Consider the following 14,278-nt stretch of genomic DNA (forward strand, 5'->3'; position numbering starts at 1 on the left):
GTGCCGTGTGTTGAACCATTCGTCCATACCATCCCTCGCTTCAGGTAGTCGGCAATAACCTCAATGAAGAACCCGAACAAATTGGGACTCATGGGACACCCCTGCTTCACGCCCTGCAGAGAGGCAAAGATGGACCCTAGGCGACCGTTAACCTTGACCCGTTGGAGAACACGTTCGTAGCTGGCTTTAAGGGCCGTCAACATGGGTCCATGCACACCCCTCTCCTCAAGACGCTGCCACAGGCTTGCCCGGGGCACTCTATCAAAGGCTTTCTCAAAATCCACCTGACACGCATACAGGGCCTGATTGCTGCCGGGCCGCTCATAACGACTTTTAAGATGACGAACAACGAACAACTGATGAACTGTACTGCGCTTTTGACGGGACCCAGCCTGAAAACGGCACCGGACACCATCTTTATCCCCGAAAGCTGCCAGCCGCCTGTCGAGAACCGTGGCATAGCATTTGGCAATGGCGCATCCCACAGCTAGACCCCTGTAGTTGTCCTTGACCCTGGGGTCGCCTTTCTTAAATAACGGACTGAGAGACGCCACGCAAAACTGGTCAGGCACATCCCCTGTATCCCAAATGTGCTGGAAAAGGTCTCGAATCGCAGGGGCAATAACATTGACAGACACCCTGTCCTCGTCACCTTCACGAGGGATTCGCTTGGCATACTTGTAGCACTCGGCCGGAACCATACCCAGACCCGGGGAACGCCCATTAGACAGGGACGACAAAGCCGCCTCAACCTCTTCAACCTGCATAATTTCCATGCCTTCAAACAAAAGAAAGGGCACAGCGTACACCCGGACACTCGGAGATGGTGCAAGGACGAGAAGAGGGACAAGGAACCAACCCGCAACGCTAGCCGACACGTACGGGAGCCGGGCAGGCGCTGGTACCCGAGGGCCGCCTATTCCAGCCTACAGCAGATTGCCGCCAGCGACTTAAGGCAGGGGCCGCACCCAGGGAGCCCTTGGTTAGAACACACTACCGCGACCTACGAACCAAAGCCACCTACAGGCTCCACATCATGTGCCCACCAGCGGTTTTACCATCAAGGGTCTGTAACACAGTCCGAGCATTGCACATCACGCATGAAAAGTCAACACAGCCAAGCACCTGGTTAGGGTGCATAATTACCAGGGGAACTAGCCATTGTACACACGGCCAGCGCTAGCTGCAGGTAAGCCTATTTAAAGGTGCGATCACTGGACAGTAATCACTCAGCAGCTCCCCAACTTTATTGCTCTCCAAATCTACCGTTTATTCCTGAATATTCAGCAATGGCGTCCTTGCAAAAGGGAGAATGCGAAACGATAAACGTTTTGTATCATGCTGTTCTCCGTTCCATGCTTCTGCGTTAAGCTAGAAGGTAAACTCGCCTACCTCATCCCCAGGACCGTGCACAATCAGAATGACCAAACCCAGTTCCGTGCAAACAGGTGTACGTCCAAACTAATTTCTGCTGCTGCTATCTGGGCTTCCCCTACCCGGAATTCCGTACGTGCGGTACGGCGCAGTCCTCCAAGGGCTCTTTCATGACCAGCCCATCACACCGTATTAACCATCACATCATGCATCATGTCGTAACGCCATTTCTGTTACAGGAATGCTGCGCTAAGGAGGCCTTATTAGTCGAAAGCGAAGGCCTCATGAACCAAAGAAACCACGAGAAGCGACGCGGGCGACGCGAACAGGGATGGGCGGGCAGGGTGCGCGCTGAACAGCAAAAGAACTATTTATGCGGCCCCGAGGACACGGGCCGTGGCGAAGCAACCGAATGGTTGTATCGCCCAGAGGCCTTACGCCAACAAACCCGGCTTCCGTATTTCAAGCCCCCATGAGTGTCAGGATCCACTCAGGGGTCATCCGGCTCCACAGAGACCTAAAATCTTTCGCCCTTATCCTCGTCTATTTCTTGGTTGTGGAGTGCCATTCTCTGCCCGCAACAAGGTGCCCGTACTTTAAAAGAAAAACAACCTAAATAATCTAAGCTACTGCACTTCAAGCTTTTATATGATATCAGGCTGACAAGGTTTCCCAGCATATTTATGGCTTTAGCTGGCGCAGAGTATGCTGCTAAGCTGAACAGGCATGCTTGCCCGAAGGGCGGCGGTCGTTGACCGCTCGGACTGCTATCGTCCACCTTCTGCAATGCATGCATAGGAATGTACAGCTGAATGTTTAATGTTACCTAAAATCTCTGCTGATTTAACGCTCGCAGGTAAATTTTGGAGCATGCCCCTCCTTCCAACGGATGAAGGACGATTAGAGGCTCACAGCGTTCGCGGCGAGGCATCCGGGCCAGACAAAGACAATATTTTTTAATAATTATCAAGCGTACCGCTAGGGGCCAGCCCCCCTCTCCAGCACTGTACAGGACCATGAGCTGCGCGTACACGGACACGCAAACATTTCCTTCAACCACTTCAGTAGAAAAGAATAAAAAAAGCGTGGACCGCCTTGCTGGGAGGCACGCCTAGGCAGGACGACAAACGCAGGCAGAGCGGTCGGGGCCAGCATCTACCGCACACTGTCTCTCCAGTTTTCACGACGAAACAACTGTAACGCAGCACAGCACCTTCGGCCTCCGCCGCAACCGCCGACCAGGACCTCTACTAATGAAAAAGGTTATCCCCCTTGGCCCCCGTGTGACCATTACCAATCTGGAGTCCTGCACTCGAACCCGCACTGTATCTACTCATACAGAGCACCATCACGGCGAAGAAGGAGAAGCAAATAAAAACAGCACTGGCAGGAAGCGGCACCACCATTACTTTCACAACTACCACAGTACAAGCACAAGCACAATAACCAAATATCGCTACCAAGTACGAGTACGCTACCATGTGTGCCCGAGGGCAGCCTTGCAACCCCGTGGCCGCGTCAGGAAGTCTGGTGGTGGAACACGACCGCCGGGGTGTTAAGCACTGGTAGAAGACGGATCACTCCAAAATAGTGACTTCGCTGTCCATCGGCTCCAAGAGGTCCCGGGCGGAACCCACCGGGCTTCCACTCAACACATGCACACTCGTCCCACTCTCTACAAGACGACTCTTCAACTAATAATGGTGCTTCAATACTGAAAACCCAGATCGTCCTCAGCATGCATCGCTCTCAATCCCTCTGTGCCCTCTCCCTCACCTACCCTTTCACTCTTCTTCATGCATCCACATCAACTCGTCCCTTGTGCAGATATTTGCAGCATCACCAACACAAAAATGCAGTGCGTCCGTGTCTCACTGCTCGCGTTCGAGTCTCTCTATACTCGGAATCTCACGAGCGGCAGGAACTGAGCGTCGTGCGGCCGAGTCCAAACTTGTGAAAACGAACTCGGCGGCCGTGCGAGCCGGCGCTAGCGCCAGCCTCAAAAAATGCAAAACACGATAAGCAACGACAAAATCGTTCTGCTCCCGTCGCTACCCTGCCGCCGTCGCTCTTGCTGTGCGTACGACATGCCGCCGACCGACGCACGACGGAGATGCCGGAGAGCACTTACAGCTCGTACTCCACGACCCGGCTGTTCAGCAGCTGCAGAGGCCGCGTGTTAGTGGCGTAGGTCTTCTTGTCGCCAACAAACCGCATGAACTCCAGAATCTGGCGGAGGCAGAGTTCAGAGGATGGGCTTTTTGTGGCACGGAGGAAGGTTTCGAGCGCGGAAGGGTTCAGGACGTGCACTAGGAACAGCAACGGAAGATTGAGATCGAGACGGGAAGATGACTAGCTAGGTGGGTAGGTAGATGCAACAAATCCGCCCGCTGCAGTGTGATACAACAAGGCCGTCCACGTCCTTACTACTCTCACCTGGCTATCCGGCACCTTGATGGGGTTCATGAACACGAACCAGTCCACCCCCTCGGAGCATGGCGGTGTCGTCAGCGAGCCAGCATAATGCACAAACGATCTGCACACGAGCGATCGAAAAATGGAAGAGGATCCAGATGTTCAAATAGATTGCAGAATTAACATCCTGACCATCTTCAATCCAGGCCACGTACTAAAAGAAGTAGAAAGCACAACTTCGAAATGCGGCGCGTACTGCTGCAAGTGCTCTTGGCCACTTCAATATTGAACTGAACCGCAACATTGACTCGGAAAAAACACCACAGCCTTCAGTACCATCCTGCGAAGCTTAAAATCGCACCTGGAGCCGTCCTTGGCCTTCTTGGGCAGCAGCATGATGGGGTTGATGCCCTTGGGTGAGGACTTCTTGGCAAGGGGCGTCTCAGGCGCCACATCCAGAGCGGTCTGCAGCGCGGGGTTCTTAATCAAGCCACCCGGCTCCAGCATGATGCCCAGCACAGCTAGGTTGCCTGGTGAGGTTACGTGCACAGCCAGGAACGTACGTAAGAGGGGCGGGGTTGGTCGGAGCGAGGCGAATATGGACAATGTGCAAAGCGGGGGGGGGGGGGAAACAACATTAAGCATAAAACGAGCACGGAAAAAGTAGCAGCATCTGGTCCCCCAGACCCTTATCCGATCCGAGGACATAGCGGCTTTCAAGGTCTCTTCGCGTAGATACAATCTTTGAAGTCCAACCCAGCTTTTTCCCAGGGGATGTTCAAAGAGAGGATCAAGGTGAGGAGAGGGGAGGTTAGGTGTTCCAGCCCCCATGCAATACCGGTCCATGCTCACCCGTGCTCTTGTTCTTGTGCACAAGGTGAGCCTCCATGGCGTAGCGCCGTCCATCCATGGCGTGCTCGGAGGGCGCATGGAAGTGGAATTGAAGCAGCTCGAGCTCCATGTCCCCAACGTAGGCCAGGTTGCCGCCGGGAAAGTTCACCTGGAAGAAGAGCGGGATTTCAAAGGGCGGAAGGTTGCTTTATCGAGAGAAGGGTTAAAGGGATCCTGGACATTTTGTCTGCGGGGAAGAGACAAAGGTGCGCACCTTCAAGGTTCTGTCCAGACATTAATACGCACCTGCATAGTTCCGTGCCCCGTGTTCAGGACATCGCACTTCTCAAAACTACCATAAGCAAAATCGAAATCGCCCATCTCAGCGTCGACTTTGGGCGCAGAAGTGTTGACCGGGATGTTGATTGGCGACTGCCGCTTGCCGGTAGCACAAACGCCCTTCCAAGCCGGCGGGCCAGCAACTTCACCTGGAGACATTGAGTATGTATGCCAGTCATTCAGACTATCAGCAAGACGCGAAACATCCACTGCAACACCCACCGTAGCTCCAGCTCGCAGCTTTTGCCTCCCCAGGTTTGCAAATAGGGCAAGGGCATCCCACAAACGTGACAACTGAAGCTGCTGCGCCTGTCAAAAGTTGCCGCCGATCAATCAAGAGGCGACCGGTGCTGCTCGCTGCGCCAGAGGTAGAGGGCTGCGCATCAACGCCTGTTGATTCAGAAGCACGGACCTGCGCCAAGACCATTGTAAGTCCGTGACTTCATTCTTCCAAAAAATGACTGCAATTTTAAGCCTAACCTTGCAGGGCACTCGCCGCGCCTGACCGCGCTGAAGCGCAGAAGCGCTCCTGTCCACGACGGAACGCATCTAGAAGAAGTGACACAAACCCAGGGAATGGGTCAGTAATCAAATCGCCTTAACTAGACACCTTGTGTATCAAAGTCACCATGCATGCAAATAGCAGCAATGGGCACTGAAACCTGGGGCCACCGAATTCTGTACGACCTCCAACTCTTGCTCCGAAGGAACCTGATCCCTTTTTCCAATTGCCGTGTTTCCATTTGCCAAGCTTTTCAATTTGTTCAAGAAAGGAGGATTTGGGTTAAATCATAAACACGACTTTTAGCATTGCGAATGGGTAAGCAGGAGCAGTCCAGTGAAGCCGCTTAACTGGACTTCAAAGATTCTTTACCACGTAGGATGTTATGAGCTTGCAATCCTATCAAACTTGTGCACGTCCATTCTGCATGGATTAGGTCACCGTTCCAAATAATTTTGCGGCTCTACTTTTCAGCGGACATGAAAGAGAGAAATATATATTGAGTATACATAAATTGAAGCGTTATAGCAAGTGTTTTGGGATGATTGTGGCTTGCTAATCGGTACCTGAGGACGTTCTAGGCACACACAGGATTCCTGGCTGACGCGTGTGAACTATAAATGGATGGTGTACTTTTCTCCGTGCTCTCAAGCTGATGTCTCCTCGTAGGACCATCCACAGGTAACATGAAATGGAACAACCCTCGGTCAGGATGCTAACGTGGGAAATAGAAATAGACACTGTTTGTAATCTCTACCTCCATCATGGAAGCGGTGAAAGCAATATGCATATAAGGCGCTTATGTGCTTCTTGCAGTTGACTGGAAGCAACGACTTTGACGACGATGGCGATACCTACGAAAAAGCCTAAAGGACATCGAAAAATGAAGATAGAAACGAAAAATATTTTATGACGTCCCATCCTCCCCGGGAATCCAAAGAACTTGCAGATGAGAGGCGAAAGGGCTATGGAAAACCAAGGGTAATTGTTATACTACAAAGTGTGGCCTTAATGGCCATAAGTCAGAGCGATGTACTTGGCACAGTTATTGTGACTAAATAACGGTATGCTGTCCATGGCCCGAATCGAATTTGCATCCAGACCTTGAGTTGTGGAAATCGATACCACAACCACATCGCCGTACATCAGCCAGCAAGTGCTCCATAGCAGACATACATGCAAATTTTGCCTCTTATCTGACCTTTGTTACAGGCGACGCTACTCTGACTTTTCCTTCGCCGCGTCCTTTTAGCTGACTCCGGCGGCGGCCCACTGGACTTGTCTGCGCTTGCAACCCAGCAGCATTTAACAATAGGTTCTTACATTTACTTGTACGGTCCAGAGGAACGAAGCTGCAAACATGAAGGGCGCAACCTTACGCCAGCGACTTGCGTGTGGAGCAGCGCCCAGGTGGGCTACATCCTCCTCTTCCTCTTTCAATTTGTCAGTGGCGCAACTGTACTGCGTGGAAATGGCGCAAAAGACGCTTTGCGCCTCAGCGAAGCTTGCTTACACTTTGAATTGCAATTGTCCCAACCCCGCCAGGCGTTCCTTGCTCGCGTCGACGCGCCCCGGCATCCGGGTGTGCGTCATCGTGCCAAGCAAAGACAATGCATCGGGCAGCAGCGGCCAGGTAAGCCATCCGCTGCGATGCGGCCGCGGGCACCGGGGTTCGCCGCCGTCTCGAGCCGCATCTCGCCAACTGGGTGCCACATCAGCTCCTACTCGCGCGCATACAGGCAATCAATTTGGGTCGATTATTCAAAATTTCACATTCCACGTGGGCTCTAGTCCTCTCACCGCCGACGCGAAGTGCATTGCTCCCTCGCAGCAGCCGCGTCGCCGCATTCCGCCCAGTTTCATCACACGCCATGCTGCTTCGCCTTATATATCGCCGATCACCCCCTATCCATTCAATAAAGCCCGCCCGCTCGTCCCACAACACCACCCCAAATACCCATCTGGCTGTTCACCTCGCTTTTTTCCGCACCCGTGTCACGCCCGTGCTACAACACGCCGCCACCCGCCGCCACCCCACCCACCCGACCCCACGCCCATCGCAGCCGCGTCTTCCGCTGCTGTGGACTTTCCCTGACTCGGGCAGCAGCAGGGGCGTGCTAAAACACAAGCAGGTGTTGGAGGAGATGTTCAGCCGGGAAGTTGAGGAACCGACAACCGCTACCACTTCAACCGCTAGCCGGAACGAACACCTGTCAGGTAGCCCCTCCCCCACGGCCAGCACCAGCACCACCACAGCCCAGCTAGGACACAGCTACTCTGCGGACTCTCAGGAGCGGGCGCTGGATCAAGAACATGAAACGCGACAGCAGCAACAACAGCAGGGTGACCTCCACTTGAATGGGTTATCCATCCACGAGATAACTAGCTCACAGTCGCATTTACGCTCGGAGTCCCTGGCGCTCGAGAAGGAGGAGGAGGACCAGGAACAGCAGCTATTACTGGAGCTACAGCAGGAGCAGGCGGAAAATGACATCAGGGCTAAGGAAGCGGCGGCGCTACGAGAACGTATTTTGTCGCCATCTCTCGCATCCACGTCAGCCTCGTCTTCGGATAGCGTTCGGTCGCATTCCTACCGCAACCACCATAACCGCATTCATAACCACCATCACCATTATCACCACAACTACCATCAGCAACAGCAACAGCCCGGCCTTCCGAAGGTCACCGACCCAATGGGTGGATCATTACCGGGGGGGACTACGGACAGTGCCTCTGATGAGCCACACACCCACACTCCTGGCGGTGCTCAACCACAAGTCGCATTCGTTCCGGGGCACCCTCACCACCACCCCCACCAGCAACAGGTCAGTCAACACCACGACTCCGGATTACCGGATTTACCTCTACCTTCACAACATGGTAACTCACTTCTTCAGACGCAACACCACACCGTGACGCAGCCATCGCTTAACCCACACCACCAGCAACACCAGCAGCAGCAGCAGCTGCACCACACTCGCCTCAACCCCCAACACCAGCAACACCACCACCATCAGCAGCCGGCGGCGTTGCAGCACGGGGCAACAGCCGCGGCGGGGGCGCCGCCGGGCGCAGCAGCGGCAGCGGCGACTTCAGCTCCGGTTGCCCCGGCAGCTGACGGCGGCATTGCATCATCATCATCATCATCAGGTTCAGCTGCGGCGGTTACCGTTGCCGCCGCCGCCTCTTCTAGCAGCTCTCCTCCAGCTGCCCGGGACAGCCCCAGCTCCATTCCGAGCTCCATTTGGATCTTGTGTTGTATCTCCGCGGCGCTCACATGCGCCAGTTGCGTATTCAACACAGCACTGCCGATATACATGGTGAGAACAGAGAACAGGGAGGGGGCCCGGATACGAGGTGGGGGGCCGGAGAGGTGTTTTTTCCAATTCACCCAAAAAATTAAACCAACGTGAGCCTGCCTGATGAAACAAGGGATATCAACTGGGAGAGGGAGAGGGACGAGATGGGATTGAGGACAGGGAAGGGGAAACATGGGGGAGGGAAGGGGGGGAAGGGTGGCAAAGCTGTGCGCGTGTGTGTGTATGTGTCTCTGTGCGCGGTTTTGGATATTCGCTGCAATTTTTCGCCCCTTCCCTCTGACGTCTTGACTCTTCCTCTTTCCTTTTCCCCGGCCCTCCCCCTTTCCACCACCCTCCCCAGGTTAGCGAGCTCAAAATGAGCATGCGGTCCATGGGCATGTTTGAGGGCTTCTTGGAGGCGTTCTCGTACGTTGTACGGATGTGCTCAGGTGGGCCGCGTGGCGGCGGTGCTGGCGGCCGCGTGGGGGGAAGGGGAGTTGAGGGAGCGAGAGAAAAGAAGTTTGCCTTGGGTTCTGGAAGGTGGTCAGTGCAGCCGTTACTACTTTACCGTTTTAGGGAGGGTTTCGGCGCGGTTTTAGATTAAAGGTTTGTCAGGTTAGAGCAAAATTCCTTTCTTTGAATTTTCCTTCGTTTTGTAATCTGTTGATTGGTTGAGCAATAGATGTATATATATTGATCGTTTTGTCTCGATCGTCAACTCGATGAACCGATCCGCCATATATACACGGCAATACCGCACAGGCGTTATCTCGGACCGGATGACGAGCCGCAAAGCAGCCATCACTTTGGGCTTCGCTGCCGGTGCAGCCGCCAAGTTCGGCATGGCCAGCGCGGGCAGTGTGGGGCTGCTGTTCGCGGGCAAGGCAGTGGACCGACTTGCGAATGGAATACAGGTGTGTGTGTGGGGGGGAGGGGGAGACCCCCGGGAGGGGAATCTGTGAGCGGCGGGAGCGTGTGTGTGTTTGGGGTGTGTGGGGGGGGGGATGGTCGTGGTACGGGTTAACGAGGGTGAGGAGGGTTTTGCGGGGATTGCGTGGAGGTGCCAAACGGTGTGTATGTGTGCGCGTGCATGTGTTTGTGTGTGTGTGTGTGTGTGTGTGTGTCGTTCTCTTCCTTTTCCCCCCCGGGGGTGATGTGCGGGTGTCGTGACATGAGTGGCATAGGAGCCGTGCCGCATGCATTTAAAGTCCTTGACTCTCTTTTGAATTTTCTTATGTAACATGTAATTTGGAAAAGAAAAGACCATCTATCACACCTGTACCTATCTGACTACTTACTTGGCTAGCTAAGCAATTGGCCGCCTCCATGTTCATGCGCCCCCCCCAACACACACATACACACACACACACCACGCACAGGCAGCGCCCCGCGACGCCCTCATCGGCGACCTGTCCCCTCCTGGAGTCCGCTCCGCCTGTTTCGGTCTGGCACAGTCGCTGCGGAAGTGGGGCAGCGCGGTGGGCGCCCTGGCCGCCTTCTTCCTGATGAAGGCCTCCAACAACAACTACCAGCTGATCTTCTACTCGGCAGCGGCGGTGTCCCTCACCGCCTGCCTGGCGTTCGTAGTGTTCGTACCCGCACATACAACACGGACGACGAGTGCGGCTGCGCCGGCGGCGGCGGCAGCGGCGGCGACGGCAGCCTGTGCTGCCCCCAGCGGCCCTGCGGTGGCGGGTGTGGGTGTGGCGGCGCCGAATGGGGGCCCCGCTCTGCTTTCTGGTGCGCGGGAGGCCGCGCGTGTTGTGTTTTCCATGGGTGCGGATTTCTACCGGATGCTGGTCGTCATATCGCTGTACGCCCTGGGGCACATCAACGAGAGCCTGCTGGAGGTGCGTGTGTGTATTGTGTGGGGGGAGGAGGGGGAAGTGTCGGGGGGGGGAGGGGAAGAGAGGGTCGTTTCGTTTGTGGGGGGATTATATTTGAAGTGGTGAAGGTGAATTATAGTGTCGTTGTGGCCAGGTCTCTCGCGGCGGCGGTGGCGTTGGAAAAACGCCTGAGTGTACGGATACCGCTAACGGTTGCAGCTGGTGGTAACTTTTTCGCGGTTGGTGGTTACATACCGCGGATGTAGCAACCGCTGTACTCTTACGCCCACCCTTTCCGCCCCCATGTTTAGGGTACCGCCTCCCTCCCCTCCTCCCCCATGATTTGACATACATACATACATACATACATACATGGCCCCTGCCCCGTTGCTCCTAGGCTCGTGCAATGGAGGTGGGCTTCGGAAAGGCCGAGGCCACGTTGGTGGTGGCGGCCATAGCGGCAGTCACCTTCCTCACCGCCTACCCTTTGGGCCTTCTAGACGACAGGTGTGTATATCTGTGTGTGTATATGTGTGTGTGTGTGTTTGGGTGGGTGGGATCCCCGTGGGGGATATGGGGTGGGGGCAGAGTGAGTGCGGCGTGCTGTGTATGTGCGAGAAGGGAGGGGGGGAGTGACCAGAAAAGTGCTGTTGCTTCTGTACCCGGAGAGCTCGCCGGCCTTCCTCCGCCGACCGCCCCCCACCCCACATCGTATTACGGAGAAAAACACCCAATCCCCTGCCTTGCCCTAGCTTTCCCTAGGCTTGCCATGTCTTATCGTACATGTATACGCCCTCGTCTTGATCCCATTGTGAGCATGCCTTGGCCGTTCTGTACGACAGGTACGGCGCTGGTACGACGTTTGCTGTTGGCATTGGCGCCCTTATTGCCGGCGACCTGGTGCTGCTCCTGAGCGGCCCGCACCCCCTCGCGCTGTTCGCGTCGTGTTTGTTCCTGGGGGTGCACTGGGCGGTCATTCAGGTGGGCGGGGGCCGTCGGAGGGGAAAGAGGGGGCGTGTGTGTGTATGTGTGAATGTAATGGCATTAGGGGTGTTGCCCGGGGCGCGTGTGTGTGTGTTTTGAGAGGGAAGGAGGGTTTACCCGTACCAGTACCGCACCAGCACCGTTACCTGTCGGTTATGAAAGGTACAAAAGGTTTGTCCGTGTGTGCGCCGGAATGCGTGTAGTGTTGGGAATGGTTTCGGAGCTGCATTTGAAGATGTGTACCATTACAACTGTCAGGCACTGTACTCCCTATCCACGTCCTTTATTCATCGGTCATAATGTTCTTTTAAATGTTTCCCGCTTTTCTCTCGTCCGCACATGTATTCTGCTGTACGACGGTGATGTCATCTCCTGGGCTCTGATGCCGCCCTGATGCCGCCCCTGCCCCGCCCCTGCCCCGCCCCGCCCCGCCCTGCACACACCATAATAACAATAACAACAACAGGGTCCGCTGCTGTCCATCGTATCGGGTCTGGCCCCCCCCCACCTGCGGGGAACTGCCTTTGGCATCTTCTACACCGTCATGGCCGCAACCGCCGTTGCTGCCAACACCATGTACGGCAGCATCTGGCACACGTACGGCGCCAACGCGGCATTCATGACCAGCGCCGCGCTGATGTCCGCTGTACTGGCGGCGCTGCCGTACATGCTGCCTGCCAGCGCGCGACGCGGGGCTGCCGCGCCAGCGGCGGCGGCGGCGCCTCCGCCGGCTGCCAGTCCGCTGTCGTCCCTGACAGGCGCCCCTTCGGTGTTACCTGCAGCGGCCTAGTTGGCAAAAGGGCCTTATTGCAAATTTCAAAGTCCTGTAGGGGGACTCACCACGAACACGACTGCTCCTCCTTCGAGTTGAGCAATACCTTGTGCGTTCCGTGGGTCCTCTTGTTTGAGGGAGAGAGGGTGAGGGAGTGGAGAGAGAGGGAGAGAGAGACAAAGAGAGAGAGGAGGGGGAGGGGGCTGATGCGCTTGACTGTGACTTTTATTGGAACCGCCGCAGTCGCGCATTATGCACACGTGTGCTTCACCACATGACGACTCGACCGGGATGTGGATGCATTGCACCGCTCCTCCAACACTTAAAACGTTGTGGTGGTGTGGTACGGTGTTGTACGGCGGCTCCTCAGCGTGTCAGTCAGGGTGGCCGCTCGGAACCGTAAACCAAGAGCGGCCCAGGGTGCAGAGGGGGGCAGAGGGGAGGGAAGGGGAGGAAGACCCGTCGACACGATGGCTCAAGGGGACCCCCCGGGGGGGTTCCGCAGCCCCGGTGCAGCCCGGGGCGGTGTGGATGTGTCCGTGACCCGCCAGGGGCATCTTGGGGAGATGGTAGTGACGGAGGTCGTGATGCACGCCGTTTAGGATTTGGGCCTTCAGAATTTTGGCCACAGCGCGAGAGCACGTGGCTTGGGCTGCCTCAGTGCGGTGGTTGGGCTGCCCCGGGCTGCGGGCGACAGGACCGGCATGTGAGGCGGTACATGCGTACGAGGGTATGTCGCAATCCTGCAGTGGTGGCGATATCCGACCTCCTATGTTCTTTGTTAGTATCTGATAGACACACACGCGCGCGTGCGCACGCACGCACGTGTATGTGTGAGTGTGTGTGTGTGACGGCGCTGGTATATGTATTGTATTAAGTAGGTCGGCGAGGGGGTGTTTCGTAACGCCTGGAGGCTACATGATATGAAAGCTCTTGGGATGGTTGGGGTGTGGCCCAGGTGCGGTGCAGCTTTGTGCCGTGTTGTTGTTTGCGGCTTCGGGCGAGCTGCGGTACCGCAACGCGCGGACTTGCCGTCAATCAATCTCCCTTGCCACCGACTTACTTCGGGACACTGCTTTGCACGCTGGTGGCTTACAATCCCTCCTTCCTCTGGCCAACTTAGGGTTTGTCTCACCCCCTTCCCCCCTCCGCTTCTCCACCCGCACATAGTCAGGGGCAACATGAGGCAACGGGGTAGGTCTTGTCTCATGTAGTGTTGCTGGGTTGTGTCCTGCCGTACGTGTCGTGTGCGTACGGCACGGGCTGCGTAGTAGTTGTGCTGCGGATGTCTGCGGAGCGCCTCCTCCCCCCCCGGGATCAAGAGAGTAAGAGAGTTAAGAGGAAGTGCGGGGCAGGTGGCATAAATTCAGGCGAAACTTACTGCTCTACCTCAAATGTATATCTTGACAAAGGGAGGCGTTTGCGTAGCTGTTACTGGCAAGCAGCACTCGGTGGCTCAGGCAGGACAGAGTCGAGTGCGATTCAATTGCATGGAAACAACCGGGTGCCGTTGGTGGTTGACTGTTTGTACGCAATCGCGGAGGGAGATTGAAGGTGCGCTTTCGCAGTGAACCGCGTTTTGTGTTGTGGAGATGCGGCAGGCGTTTGGGTTTTATTGGCTAAGATGGGTGGGGGAGGGAAATGCGAGATGGAGGCGTTCGGGAGAGAAGTGATGATGTCGCTGTTGGAGGGGAGCCGAGACGAATGGATTCGTGGGGTTCAGAGGGTGGTGGGGGCATTGTTGTTTTTTCAAATTTCAAATCACGAGCGTGGAAGCGCGTGGATGGGGGGTTTGTGATACGGTGGCGTTGGTTGGAATGCGTGGTCGGGGACATTAGGGTTGCTGCTGGTCTTCGTGTTGAGGGCTTTCATGCGACCGCTGGAAAGGCGGTGGGGGGTATCTGACCTGTATTCCTCAGCTACTGCTGTAGTTTCC

At 55.8% G+C, this 14,278-nt stretch overlaps 2 protein-coding genes across 2 annotated transcripts; one reads left to right on the forward strand and one right to left on the reverse strand.

Annotated features, from left to right (window-relative positions):
- Positions 1-2,315: 2,315 nt before the first annotated feature.
- Positions 2,316-5,583, reverse strand: VOLCADRAFT_109995 (uncharacterized protein). The gene is made up of 7 exons (XM_002956078.1): positions 5,440-5,583; positions 5,182-5,371; positions 4,927-5,108; positions 4,642-4,789; positions 4,151-4,319; positions 3,811-3,910; positions 2,316-3,603 (listed from the first exon to the last, which is right to left on the reverse strand). Exons 1-7 carry the CDS (start codon positions 5,506-5,508, stop codon positions 3,502-3,504), a joined length of 960 nt encoding a protein of 319 aa, XP_002956124.1. The 5' UTR covers positions 5,509-5,583; the 3' UTR covers positions 2,316-3,501.
- Positions 5,584-6,821: 1,238 nt separating this feature from the next.
- On the forward strand, positions 6,822-12,360 carry VOLCADRAFT_97026 (uncharacterized protein; the record flags this gene model as incomplete). The annotated part of the gene is made up of 10 exons (XM_002956016.1): positions 6,822-6,871; positions 7,007-7,094; positions 7,525-8,286; positions 8,482-8,781; positions 9,122-9,209; positions 9,523-9,674; positions 10,140-10,610; positions 10,984-11,093; positions 11,429-11,567; positions 12,037-12,360. 10 exons carry the CDS (start codon positions 6,822-6,824, stop codon positions 12,358-12,360), a joined length of 2,484 nt encoding a protein of 827 aa, XP_002956062.1.
- Between the last annotated feature and the right edge of the window lie 1,918 nt (positions 12,361-14,278).

The sequence above is a fragment of the Volvox carteri genome, assembly GCF_000143455.1.
Source record: "Volvox carteri f. nagariensis unplaced genomic scaffold VOLCAscaffold_57, whole genome shotgun sequence".
In the NCBI taxonomy this organism is placed as follows: domain Eukaryota; kingdom Viridiplantae; phylum Chlorophyta; class Chlorophyceae; order Chlamydomonadales; family Volvocaceae; genus Volvox; species Volvox carteri.

What these genes read in the sequence shown, in the direction of transcription:
- VOLCADRAFT_109995 (XM_002956078.1), bottom strand. Translation starts at nt 5,508, where the DNA reads ATGCGTTCCGTCGTGGACAGGAGCGCTTCTGCGCTTCAGCGCGGTCAG. An exon ending in AAGGCCAAGGACGGCTCCAG is followed by an intron (nt 3,911 to 4,150) that starts GTGCGATTTTAA and finishes GCTCGTGTGCAG; the next exon opens with ATCGTTTGTGCATTATGCTG. An exon ending in TCAAGGTGCCGGATAGCCAG is followed by an intron (nt 3,604 to 3,810) that starts GTGAGAGTAGTA and finishes TGCCTCCGCCAG; the next exon opens with ATTCTGGAGTTCATGCGGTT.